Genomic DNA, 14,099 nt, shown 5'->3' on the forward strand with positions numbered 1-14,099 from the left:
ACATAATTCCGAGTCTTTTACGTCCACTTCTGATTGCAGTTTCACGGCGCGGCGCTTAAAGACAGGGAAAACTTTACGTTTTACTGACGCTCAGCAGAAAATAATTTGGCTAGACGTGAAATAATGTTTGCAGATGCACTGAACACAAAAATAAATCTGAGTGGAATTTGCGGGCAGCCAGCAATCCGCGGATCACTAGCTGCAAACCATAGAAGAAGAAGAAGAAGAAGAAGAAGAAGAAGAGGAGGAGGAGGAAGGAGAAGGAGAAGAAGAGGAGGAGAAGAAGGAGAAGAAGAGGAAGGAGAAGAAGAGGAAGGAGAAGAAGAGGAAGGAGAAGAAGGAGAATGAGAGGAATGAGAAGAAGAAGGAGGAGGAGGAGAATGAGAAGGAGGAGAAGGAGAAGAAGGAGAAGAAGAGGAAGGAGAAGAAGAGGAAGGAGAAGAAGAGGAAGGAGAAGAAGGAGAATGAGAGGAATGAGAAGAAGAAGGAGGAGGAGGAGAATGAGAAGGAGGAGAAGGAGAAGAAGGAGAAGAAGAGGAATGAGAAGAAGAAGAAGGAGAAGAAGAGGAAGGAGAAGAAGGAGAATGAGAGGAATGAGAAGAAGAAGGAGGAGGAGGAGAATGAGAAGGAGGAGAAGGAGAAGAAGGAGAAGAAGAGGAAGGAGAAGAAGAGGAAGGAGAAGAAGAGGAAGGAGAAGAAGGAGAATGAGAGGAATGAGAAGAAGAAGGAGGAGGAGGAGAATGAGAAGGAGGAGAAGGAGAAGAAGGAGAAGAAGAGGAATGAGAAGAAGAAGAAGGAGAAGAAGAGGAAGGAGAAGAAGGAGAATGAGAGGAATGAGAAGAAGAAGGAGGAGGAGGAGAATGAGAAGGAGGAGAAGGAGAAGAAGAGGAAGGAGAAGAAGGAGAATGAGAGGAATGAGAAGAAGAAGGAGGAGGAGGAGAATGAGAAGGAGGAGAAGGAGAAGAAGGAGAAGAAGAGGAATGAGAAGAAGAAGAAGGAGAAGAAGAGGAAGGAGAAGAAGAGGAAGGAGAAGAAGGAGAATGAGAGGAATGAGAAGAAGAAGGAGGAGAAGAGGAAGGAGAAGAAGAAGAAGGAGAAGAAGAGGAAGGAGAAGAAGAGGAAGGAGAAGAAGGAAAATGAGAGGAATGAGAAGAAGAAGGAGGAGGAGGAGAAGAGAAATGAGAAGGAGAAGAAGAGGAATGAGAAGAAGAGGAAGAATGCGAAGCAATGAACACGTCACGGGCAATTTAAACCGCGCTGTGTCCAAATTCCAAATGCATCGAGTCATAACATAATTCAGAGGACAATAATAAAAATGTGCATTATCATTTCAAGTTCAATTCAAGACGCGAATGACGACGCGCGCGAGAAGCAACAAAAGCATCAGAACCGGCGGCGCACTTCAAAGGCAGGGTAAGGATCGGTAAGGTACGCCCTAGTCGCTCTGGGGCTTCAAGCGGCGTCCGAGTCTGCCGTTACACCTGATCGGCGGTGGCACTTCCTTACAGATTCCTCCCTATTCACAATTAACACGAATCTCTAAACCTTACGACAGTGCTCAATGTTACGAGTGCCAAGTCTTCGATGTGAAACGTCGGTTTTCGAAACTGAATAACGCAACCAACATACATGAGGAAACCGTATCCAGCCTTGATAGACCTCTGAAACGTCTGAAAACTTTGAATTCACCGCCGTGAAAACCTCAAATCCTGCTTAAGACATGGACGGTCTTGGCCTTACCTCAAGTAGCCTCTGCCCAAAACGAAAGACGAGAAAGTTTTCGTCTCTCCTGCTAACAAACCGCGTCGACCATGCAGATTAAGGCTTTGACCGGGATGTTCTTTTGTTAAATCTTATGTGGTACCGCCTGATTCGACTTCTAATGGTTAAGTGAAGTGTTTTCTTCGCGGTACGGTCTGGATTCGTAAATATTATGAAGACGAGCTTCGGCTTCAAAGGGTTAACCAGCTGATTTTCGTAATGGTGAGGTGTAGTGTTTTCTTCGCGGTACGGACTGAATTCATAAATAATATTCAGACGATCTTCGGCTTCAAAGGGTTAATCTTGTACAGATAAAGAACTGAAAATTCCAGAAGCTGACGAAGCAAGGCTCCATTCTGGAGTTGTGTGCCGTGTACCCTGCCACGTCATCGCATCGCCCGCAATTTCCCCCTCAAGGGTGGGACCGGTCCTGCCCACGTCCGCTGCATCGTATTCCCCGGGTGGCCGCCGAGTGTCTCGACACCTTCATCTAGTTCTCGAATCGGCAGTGCAGAACCAAACGCTTAGGGCCTCGTCGGTCCATTTCCGAACCAAACATTCTCCGGTACAAACTTGTCAGTCCGTCACCACAGTTCCTTTACGCCACTCTTTGATTTCGTCCTTAGGGCGTCTGCAAATTTCGTAAGACCTCATTTAGAAAGGGGCGTGGTCGACCGGAGAGTGAGAGACTCGTGTCATTTCCAATTTATGAACGCGTGGACACTTCGTTTGAAGGTAATTAAAGATGCTGTTTCGGAACTGGATGAGATAGAGGGCGATATTTAATGACGAATTTTAAATAATCTGTAGGAATGTGTCGTACCAGTGGATATCCTCAGTCACTGGAGTTATTTTCCTTGTAATCGACCGCATTCCCAATCACGTGTCCGTTCTGCCAACGTCCTTAGAGAAAATATCCCTTCAGATGATTCAACGTTCTGAAACAACTTCCCTGGATATCAATTCGCCTCTTACCTGAAACTCGGCTGCAGGGAATAGGGAAGGTGCGTCATGTTCCCGCTGCGTCTTTGGTTGTCCATCGAGGTCGTCTGCTGTTGTACCAGGCGCACCAACAACGGCTGGTACTGGTGTTGACTGGGGGGGATCCTCTGCTGTTGGTGTGGCGTGTTCCCCGTAAGGTCCTGCAGAGGAATTACGTCGCCGTGCGATGGGTTGCTACGCCGATTGCCTCCGCCGATGGTGACAGCGTTTCGCTGTTCTCTGGTCGTCCGAAGAGCTCGTTTTCTGCGTTTCACATTGCGACGAACACAGCACTGGACGGAGAGTAGCAGGGTGCACACCATGGCTATCATGCACCCGATGTACACCAGCACCAGTAGGTCACCACCGCGCGACTGGCTTCGCAGAACTCCGCCGGCGATGGTAAGGGACACCCCGGTCAGGATACCGGCGATGAAGATCACCTGGTGACGGGGCAGATGACACAACGTCTTCAGTAGATAGTGGCAACCAGAAGGTAGGACGGAAATTGGACGAAGGTAGAGAGACGGAGAGGAAATTGTGAAATAAAGGAAGAAGATGAAGGGAAAGGAAAATGAATAAAAGTAAAGGAAAGGAAAGGAAAGAGTAACAAAGGAGAAAAAGTTAAAAACTAAGAGAAATGCCAGAAGATGAATGGAGAAAATCACGACCATGAAGAGAGTTTCATCGTAATTTTCTCTCGTATCCTGCAGGACTTAAAATGACGAGTAACGCACCGCAGACGCCATGAATCAATGCACGCACCTGAAGGCAATAGTAGCAGAAGTTCTCGAAGGCTACGCAGTGACCGCCACACCCATCGACCGCGCCACCACTTCCGCCGCCCGGGGAGCTTGCTGGAGTCACAGGACGATCCCTGTCTGAGGGCGCCCTCGAGGACGACGAGTAGTGTTGAGACTTGGTGATCGCCGCGGTGCCTGAGGCGTGAACCAGTAGCGGGTTTGCGGGCCCCGATGAATGAGGGCCTTCCACAAGAGCTGTTGGCATAAAAGGTTGGTGCTCTCACGCCACCACTACACCAGTAATTGCGGGACATCGTGATCTGAGAATCCCCCGCCCTTAATTCGTGCACGATTACTCTTACCCTGGACTACAAAAGGCCAATTTTCTTCCAAAAGAATCACATCTTTGCTTACCTTCTACTTGGTCCGCGGGCTGAAAGTGTCCTCCACTGCGGAGTTGCTGGTGGTTGTAAGATATCATGGCTCCCGGAGGCTCCGGATGACCGTGTGTCAGCCATAACGAGGAAGGCGGTCCAGGACCGCGGTGTTGCTGATGTTGGTGATAGGTCCGACTGCTGGACGAGCTGTTGGTGGACTGAGACTCGCGGCATTCCAGCTGTTGTTGTTGTTCCGATATCCAGGGGTTCCTATGACAACAAAGTCTAACAATTCAACATCCAGGGCCCCATGGCAACAAAATACTAAGCAACCCTGAACAAAGACGTTAACATCCAGGAAGCTGTTACGCCCCGGCGGCGCTTTGCCCCCAGGAATGGACCCGGTACCCACTGGACGGGAGGCTGGGTGGTCCCCGGACGCAGAGGCGTCCCTCGTTCCAAGTAGTCTACCCGAAGAACCAGATATACCTCGAGCTGTGGATGTTACCAAATAGCGTTCCACTCCATAATTCTGTGTGCATTCCTTGTGTCTCGGATCACAGACTTCTTACACGTCAGTTTGCTTCTGATGTCCAAATATTTACTGAAGCACTTAGCAATTTTGTTTTTAAAAAAAGAATCAACGTGTGTGTTCGTCCATCAATGAATGAGACCAACACAAAACAAGTTTAAGACTTGCCTAAATGTTCTGCACCCTTTAGTAGAAGCAAAATACACCTCATGGGGCCGTCCATGTCAGTCCGTCCGTCTGCCGCTTCTGTGATTACATTACGTTAGGTTGGGTTTTGTTGTTTTAGTCTCGATTCAGAAACGTTAAATTACAATAAATGATGCGATTTGAAGTTGGAACCTGGAATTTCGAACACGGAGATCGTGAACTTACATTTGGATTATGAAATTACACCAAAAAAAAATTGAGACTTTCAAAATCTTGAAAAATTTTAAAATTATTAGTCTAAAAATGTGGAAGTTACAGATTATTTAACATTTCGTGTATTCTTGTAATTTTTTTTAAAAAAAATTGAATTTTTTAAAATTGTGTTCTCAAATTTTTAAACTCTGTAAATTTTGAAATTCTTTTTCAAGTTTCAAAAACTCTGATTTTTAAAATCTTGAAAATTCTTTAGGTACTGGAATTTTTAAATGATGGAACACTTTTAATTTTAAATTTGAATTTTGACAGTTTTGGAATTTTTTTTTAAATTCTGAAATGTCATGCTATGTGGTAAATGTTCAAATTCGAACATGGAAATTGCGAATTTCTTACTTTTGGATTTTGATAATTATGAGGGTTTAAAACGCTTGGCTATCGTATTTGATACAAATTATACCATTTTTGAATTTGTTATTCCATTGTTTGCCCTGCTGACGTCATCACCCGTAGAGAACATCTTTGGAATTTTACTTTATTCTAGAATTTGTGATTCTAGTTAGTTTGTTAGTCAGTTAGTAGAATTTTTTAATTTTCCAATCTTGTCATTTATTACATCCTGATGTGTTTCGTGCTACGTCATGAAAACGGGTCATTTTTTTCTGTTATTCAATTTGATTGATCATCGTTCATTATTCTAAAACAAGACAACCACATTTCGGGAGCTAACTCTGCCCCTCCCGCTCCCCCCAAGGTAAAATTACATATTCTGTTGGGTCCAGAACATGCTCATCGATCTCGTTTTCGAGTAATGATCGATGGATCGAGACGAGAAACCGAGAACATTGAACGTAACGCAGAATCCTTAGAAACTTTGTAATTACTTTGTAGATATTCTGATACACTGAAATAACAGCCTTATCAGTCCGAGTGGTACGAGAACGTGCGAGATACGAACAGTAAAATTAAGAAGGCTGTGCCAAATGTTAACACGCAGTCAAACACTAACTTGTGTGTAGCTACGAAGCTCGCAAAGTAAACATCGACATGTCGTCATCTCGGAAAGCAAACTACAAAGCGAATACCAGCAGCTCACAGTTCAAACAGCTCTGCTTTGTCCTGGGGGAGTGGCGGCGGACAAGATCCAAAGAGGACGAACACAGTCACGTCGTGTTAGAGAATTCGGCTAACACCGAAGTATGACGAATAATAACAACCCCGAACATTGTGTTATACCTGGCAAGACCGACACCTCCGTTGGCAGCAATGCTCCGTGTTTTAGTCAACACTTTCTGTTACAAGGGAAACCAAATTGTAATTCTGAAGCTTTTATTATATACGAGGTGCAATCGGAAAGTTTCAAGACTGTGTCAATAGAGGGCGAACCGGATGTAGTACGAGCTTCTGCCGCTAGGGGGTGCGGCCTACATTCATAGTGAATCAGTGTGCCAGCCGGCATCATCGAATTAGCATTTGTTTCTTAGTTACGGGCGTTTTGGTAGTGCATTACACCGACCCTCCTGCGATTTCGGAATGGCGTGTGCATCAAATTTTGCCAAAGACTCGCCAAAACGGCTACGGAAACCTATGAAATGCTAAAGCAAGCATTTGGGGAGTCCGCAATGGGTCGTGCACAAACTTTTGTGTGGCATTCACGTTTTAAAAATGGCCGAACCTCTGTCGATGATGACGAGCGTTCTGGACGACCATCTTCGAGCACAACGCCCGAAAATGTTACGAAGATTCGGCAGGCCATTCACGAAGATCGACGTCGTACCATCAACGACTTGTGCGACATTGTTGGGATAGGCTATGGGACCTGTCAGCTGATTCTAAAGGAAGAACTCCACATGCGACGCATCCTGTCTGAGGACCAGAAGCAGAATCGACTTCTCGTTTGTCAGGAGCTCAAAGATCTTGCAAGAACCGACCCCAACTTCCTTTCTAAGCTCCGTGTGACTTCTTCCTCTTCCCAAAGATGAAAATTCAGCTAAAGGAAAGGAGATTTGAGACGATAGAAGAGATTCAGGCAGAATCGCAGATGGTGCTTGACAGGCTGACAAAGAAAGATTTCCAGGGATGCTTCCAGGCTTGGCAGCGGCGCTGGGATCGTTGTGTTCACTCCCAGGGGAACTACTTCGAGGGTGATGGATGAATTTAATACCTGAGATAAGTGTACGGGTTTTTATAGGCGCAGTCTTGAAACTTTCCGATCGCACCTCGTATAACACACGGACTGCAAATTCTTCGACACATGTTTGGCCAGACAAGTACCAGTTACCTTCATGTTTACTGTACATCCAAGTAGAGGTTACATACAGGTGTCCCAAGATGTACACACACATTCAATGAATTAAATAAAGACACGTTAATAAACTAAACCATTACGTGCATTAGCAGTCGCACTTAGTGAATTAGCGAATCTAGCGTACGTTTTCGAAACTACCTCTGTCGGCTTCGTGGCGCAGACGACAGCGGCAAGCAACCGAATTAGAAGCGGTCACGAAAGAATTATTTTCTGGACACCCTGTATGACATTTCGGCAGTAACTGAATATTCTTACTGTGTCAAACCATCAAGAAACACCTGTATTTATTGTCTTGCAAACGGCTCCCAGCATGTTTTTGCATATTAATTGCCTTCTATAAGAGTTGTTTCGCTAGCTGCACGGCGCAGAGATCTCCGTAAGAAGCTAACAGTCACTCAGCTGGCCAATAAAACTCCCCCCCCCCACCGGAAGATTCATTACCATATTCAGTAAAGACCATCACAAGTTCGTATTCTGAGCCAGATGAAACCAGATACATCCTCTCCTCTAAAATCCATTTTAATATTATCTTTGTGCAAGTTGTTTCATATTTCCGACAATATAAGCATGCATCAACCACACGAAACTTCCTTGATTTGATTCCACAAACAAAATTTGGACAAGACGGCTGATTAGTCTGACGGAAGCTCATCGCCCTGACGATGGAGGCAGCAAGAACTTATGAAACGTCGGTAATCATCTAACAGACTACTACCTGAAATCTCGCATTATTTGAAGAAGAATATGAATAATAAACTTTGTAGGGCACAGAACCGAAGGGCAAAGTCCATTTCCAATCCACATAATAATCGAATGCATTAGGTTTCATTAATGAGAGAACATTTCTTATTAAAGTTTGTAAATTAATTAACAGTCATGATTTGTCATATGTGTTCTGAAGGTTATGCGATAATCGGTGCGTCCCGACTTGCGTACGCGACGCAAGACTGCACGCACGAACGCACGCACGCACAACAAAGTGTTACTTAGAATGAACGATGAGGCGGGCCAGTAATCTATTTAACCAGACTGACGTGATCGCGAACTCGGAGTGTCGACTCGTCAACAAATCACGTTCACGACGCCAGAGACGCCGACTTAAAAGATTTCATGTCGAGATCGTCAAAGCGAGGTGAAACACGCTTAAGGCAGGCAGATCTATCTTACTGTCTAATGATTATGATTTATAAAGGGGTGTGATGATCCAGAAAATCATCACAGTTAGATTTATGTTCTGAAAAACTGGAGATTACGGAAAGTCCAAATGCATGGACAGTTGTATTCAGAAAATATGACGAGACCACTCGAAAGATATTATTAAAAAGGATCTTACACAAAATGGGTGTAAAGAAGTGAGATGGATTAAACTAGCCATTATTGCTAATCGATTTGTACGCAACGTCAACACCGCAGATAATCTAAATAAACACGGCAGTTATCAAAAGTGGACACAAATGAAAAACAGCTGACGCATGAACCCGCGGTAGTCAAAATCGCGGTTAGCGGATGGTCGAACGGGGGGTGGGGTTGCATTCAGGAGCAATGTACTTTTAAGGCGTCTGTCTTTTACCGTCAACTTTTTTTAGTCACCCTGTACTACACTACTCATTCCTGTAAACCTAACTTCCAAGCATGGAGACAAAGATTATGAAATAATTGTACTCATACAACGCAGTTATGTTGTTTATGTTTTTGTGTTAAATGAGAAAAATGGCGAATAGAAAAAATTCTTATCGAATAATAATAATAATAATAATAATAATAAATGTAATTAAGAATGAAACGAAGAAGATCTTGAAATAGAAGGACCTTCTCATTGAAATACAGCGAATGTAGAAAGTGAAAGCAAAAGTAATCCCAATAATTATAGGAGCAACTGGAACTGTCTCCAAGTCACTCAGAAAATATTTGGCCAACATCCCGGGCGAACACGACGTCAGGGAACTTCAGAAGACCGCCATTTTGAGATCTTCATACGTCATTCGAAAGACGCTGTCGTAAAATGTTTAGTAATCTCTCACAATAAAACTATATAATACATGTAACACATATTAAAAACAAAATTTATTTCAGAAATACCTCAGAGGCTAGGTTTTTCTCAGGTACACAGAAGTAAATACCCTATAAAGTGGTGAATAGATGGAATAATAATCATTATTATTATAATGTTTGTAAAAAACTAGCATTACTGCTGATCCAGAATGAACTAATCCAATTTCCAGTGCTTAGGACCAAGGAGAGAAACAATTATGGTCAAGTTATCTTGCGGAAAAAAGGGCACAGACTTCCGAAACGTCCTACAATAAAACTTCTAGAATGCACACTACGATATAACCGATATTATCCTAGATCAGCTTCATGTGACCTAAACTGGGGCAAACTTCTTACATTCTGTCGTGTGACGTCGCCAGTAATGTTAAAGGTATTTGAGTTAATAAGCGATAAGTGGCTATTCCTAAACTTAATTAAAATGCAAACTTCGCATACGACTCTAAAATGTTTACTCTCTCAATCACAAAACCTACTTTTTTCGCAAAGAGACGAACACCACTCCGATCTGCCGAGTTATCATGAAAAATCTTCTCACCATTTAAAACTAAGTGGTAATTTTACGTGTCATTAACATTCAATAACAGAAGTGTTTAAAAGGTTTCACGTGATTCTCAGAATAAACTGTTATTATGTCCATAAACAACTTTAATAAACTTCGTTTTTCGAAAGTACATATGTCGTTTTCTTTTAGGTACGCGTTGAATTTTTAAATATTCTTCTGACGGCATTCATGTTTAAACTAAAAAGATCTACGACTCTGAACTTCACGGAAAGTTACTAATTGCGTTCTAATATTGTAGCAAAAAGACTGTGACGAAGATAAGAATCCTAGCATGCCGAGACTCGAACCCCCAGACCCCGTAATAGACGCGTGTTAGGTTCGTGGTAAAACAGCGCCCTGTTCTGAAACACGCGCAAACAAACAGAGTCCTTACCTGAGTTGTCGATGCCCTGTCGCAGGCGGCTCGGTGCTGCTCGTGTAGCGGGGATACCTGTACATTGCTCACTCTCATTGCGCCGATATCACCCTTGCCAACCTGAAAACAAGACATTAATCCGTCATTTCCCGCCAAAAAAGAACCTAACCTAACATTTCTCTTCTCGGGAACGCTGTCAATCCTCTACGTGAAAAACCCTACTATGTAAGACATCTGTCTTGTGGGCTGTGGCGCTATGTAGTCACGTAGAAGTTTACCGACGTTTCGGAGGTCGTTGATGCCTCCATCATCAGAGTGATCATCGATTCTACTTTACCCTACTATAGGATTACTACTCGCTAACAAAATAGTTCGAAAACATCCACACACGACAACAAATACGTTAGTCAGAAGGTCGATATGTCGGACACTTCTAGAATAAGCTTAAAAATAAATTCAATCCGTGTCTGAGCGTCGATGACAGACTGAATCGAATCATTTATCTTAACTCTTTTAAGCCTAAAACCCAGAGAAAATATTAGGAAGTAAGTTGAGTAATGAAAGACACTGTTCTAAACAGGGGTCGGGAAGAACAGAGATAAATTTACGGCTATGAAGGTTCCCAGGCACTGCCCACTCGTCCTTCTGGTAGAGTTAGCTCGTAGGGTAGGGTAAAGCGTTTGGAAGTGGATAAGGTAAGTCGATCAAAAGGTGAGCAGGTTATTAACTGCATTCGACCGGAATTTTGAATTTTGATATTAAACTTCGGATGGAATTTTGATGTTGATATATGTGGTAGGGGGATATTTTTTATGGTTTTATTGGGAGGACTGCAAGAGAGGCATGCAGTGCGATGTCGAATTTTGGGTACCAACTCGGCATTTGCTCTTTCGACCGAAAAATATACGGGGTTAGCCTGTCGCGGGAGATTCCTAATGCCTACTGACTTCTAGCCAGAAGTCTTCGACATTTAAACACGCGAGCCCTGACGGTAACTTATTTTTGGCTATTATTTAGAAAATGACCCATGTTCATAGGATTTTTGATCCTGGAACACGCACACGAAGTATGTAAACATACGTCTGACTCACCCTGTATATATGTGCACTTTTTTAAAAAAAGGTCTTGTTGCTACTGGGCACTGAAGGATTAAAAATATATGTGACAAAATAATCGTGTTTGGAAACATTTAAATGGAGCTGAGAATTCCACGTTCCTTAAGCGAAAATAGTTCTGCCATATCTTGCCCCGTAATGCAGATTGGTCTGTCGAAGAAATTCAACGGCGATTTAAAAAAGAAAGTTGAACCTGGAATAAAAATGATTCTGTCCCGTTCATGCGTCTAAGAGAACATTGTTTCTGGGGAATTGAGCGCATCTCTCGCCCGGACACGTTGGCCAGCAACTGGACCAGGGCAAACTCTTCATCTTCGTCGTCCAAACCGATGGAATGACCTACCGCGGGCTTCGCTGGGTTGCGTGTTCGACGAACAGGTTCCTCGTATAATGATTTGTGCTATCTCTAACGACTGACTCGTGGAGGATGTGGAAGGAAGTGGCCAAAGCCTAATTTACGGTACTATCCCTCTGTCCGCCTGTAGAGACTTTCGGAAACCCATGAAGACAGAGCAGCCGGTCTCCGGGAAAAGATTTGAACCCGAGACCTCCAGAATACGATCCTGGTGTGTCAGACCCTGCATATAACGGAATTTGCACTGACCAAAAATCGGTTTTGTTAAATAACTTAAATGCTTTGCGGAATACGGATTGAAAACGTTGTAAATTATCTCTAATAAATAAAACAACATTACAAAAGAAAGAACCTGTTTTACAGTTTCTCTAAGCAAAAAATGTTTTTTCCATAATGTTCTCCCTGGAATGCAGGCTACCTTAAAGGAACAGTTTTAACAAAATTAGGAACTGAACCGGTTACAGAGAAGAAATGTCGAAAAATTTCCCTTTGGTGCCTTACGGGATAAAAGAATCCCCACTGTTTAAAACAAATACACAGGCCTACAAATCCTATTTTACACGAACTTATGACATCCCACGGCCTAATATTAATCATAACTAGTTACTATCAAAACTTAAACTGAATGCAAACGAGGAGTCCCTCAGAAGGTCACAGGAAGATCATCTAGGTTACATTACCGCGTTCACAAGAACCGACCACTGGAGCCAGACGAGTCCAATCCACACCCTCCATCCCTGTTTCTCTACGAGTCATTTCATCCAATTAAATTAGCCCATGACTAACAAAGATGAATTGTTAGTGATAGTTATTATTTATTTAGTGTTCTGTCTGACGACAGGTCCATATGAACAGGATCCTTCCATCCTTTTCTCGGACTGGGACCTGTTCATATACGTTCTTGGCAGATGATCCAGAAGTGGTTTGCCATTGCCTTCTTCTGTGTGTGAATGGAGTAATTGTTGGGATGCCACGGAGGAAAACTCCGTGTTGCCTAGACCACGGTCTTGCCCAACACAAGTTATAAATTCGGGCACCGCCGGCAATCGAACCCGAGACCCCCAGGATTACAAGGCCAGCGTTCTAACCGCTAGACCACCGTGGCGGTAGTGATAGTTAATCAAACCAGAATAAAGAGATAAATACCAATAATAATATGAAAATATTTTTACCATTACATTACTACGAAGTATAAAAAATTCATGTCATTAAATGCGAGGTTCAATAAATCACAACAGCTGGTATGAACCATAGACGGGAAGTGTCGTATAGTCATTATAAGGGCCACCCTTCATTTCAGTGCAACTGTACCCTATACATCTTACTACAATCGAAATTTTGAGACTTCCGAAAAAATAATGGCATTGGATCTGAGGGGAACACAACAATAAAACAGCATTATCACCGTCATATATCACCGGGCCACATCATCACCGTATGATCCGCATTTGCGTTGAAATACGTCCGGTAGATTGGGGTGACATCATCGAAAACTACCCCTACACTGCTCACATTAACTGGTGACTGCCTTTAGTCGAGGGGAAATACCCCTCCACGTAATTACCTCTCCCATTTTCCCACGTCCTTCTGAGGAATACATTACGAATATAATTTTGTACATTGTGACAAACTGTAATGCCTACAGGAGGCATTCGATTCTAAAGCATACTTAATGCCATGAGACTAGTACGTCTAATCCATTAAATAACATTAATAATTATTCTCCCCAAATAGGTTTACGTCAGTCATAGAACGGCGTACGGTACACGTGCCCTTAGCCGGAAAGCCTGGGACCTTACACTTCGAATTTTCCGGATTTTGTACTTTCGTACAGAGGAATTTAAATACAGAAAACATTTTATGTGTTGAGGCGCGATTTATCTACAATTCACAATTCGTTCTTTTAACAGAAATATAAAAACCCTCTGAAATCTGGGGCGGTGGAGTTTTCATCATCTGTAAAACGCCTCAACTCTTCGCACGTGAAGCGAGCTCTAATGGCAGGATGACCTTGAACAGTAGCGCCACTCGCACATGGTGGTGAGTCAAAGAACCTCAAAGCACCAGTTTTAAACGTCACCTGCACAGGAAAATCACTGAGAAAAAGAAAAGATTTTGTTCCTGCTGGAATTTGGAATGCAGGAAATATGTTGAGACACTATTTTTTAAATAACCAAGTAGTTAGTATGCTACTGTTCTAAATACATGTGCCAAAGGATAACAAACGGGGGGGGGGAGCAAATTGGACAAATTCCTTTAGTACCACATGAACGTGATAGGAGTACGTAGAATATATTTTCAAAATGAGAATTTTGAACGACAGGTTACATAAAATAGTAATGCAGTGGTGTTAACAGCAGCAAATTACTCCACGTTAAAAAATCTAGTAAAGATTACGATGTTCCTACATCGAGACAGTTCTCCTGATTACGTGACAACGTAATTCGGTTCAAGCCACGACTATTACAGGAACTGACTTTGATCTTACAAAATTTAGGAGGCGGTTCATAAGGAAAACGGGCAACTCGAAAGTTTTATAAAAAAAGGATTTTAATATAAAGAATGCGACCGATTTGGAAGTTAAGAGACAATGTCTGG

The 14,099-nt window shown here is 43.0% G+C and overlaps 1 protein-coding gene across 8 annotated transcripts in view; it reads right to left on the reverse strand.

The window, feature by feature from the left end:
- The window catches only part of LOC110830254 (uncharacterized), a 65,856-nt gene that overhangs the window by 17,665 nt on the left and 34,092 nt on the right, over window positions 1-14,099 (reverse strand). For all 8 annotated transcript variants that reach the window (XR_015532586.1, XR_015532585.1, XM_022064935.2 and 5 more), the window contains 4 exons: window positions 10,050-10,151; window positions 3,900-4,132; window positions 3,508-3,740; window positions 2,737-3,185 (listed from right to left, as the gene is read on the reverse strand). Coding sequence is in view for 6 of the 8 variants with exons in the window: in XM_022064935.2 (XP_021920627.2) it covers window positions 2,737-3,185; window positions 3,508-3,740; window positions 3,900-4,132; window positions 10,050-10,114 (980 nt within the window). In the remaining 2 variants the exon portion in view is untranslated. The remainder of the gene's footprint in view (window positions 1-2,736; window positions 3,186-3,507; window positions 3,741-3,899; window positions 4,133-10,049; window positions 10,152-14,099) is intronic.

The sequence above is a fragment of the Zootermopsis nevadensis genome, unplaced genomic scaffold (assembly GCF_977971745.1).
Source record: "Zootermopsis nevadensis isolate Lab colony 2312 unplaced genomic scaffold, Znev_1.0 Znev_ptg000061l, whole genome shotgun sequence".
NCBI classification, from domain to species: domain Eukaryota; kingdom Metazoa; phylum Arthropoda; class Insecta; order Blattodea; family Termopsidae; genus Zootermopsis; species Zootermopsis nevadensis.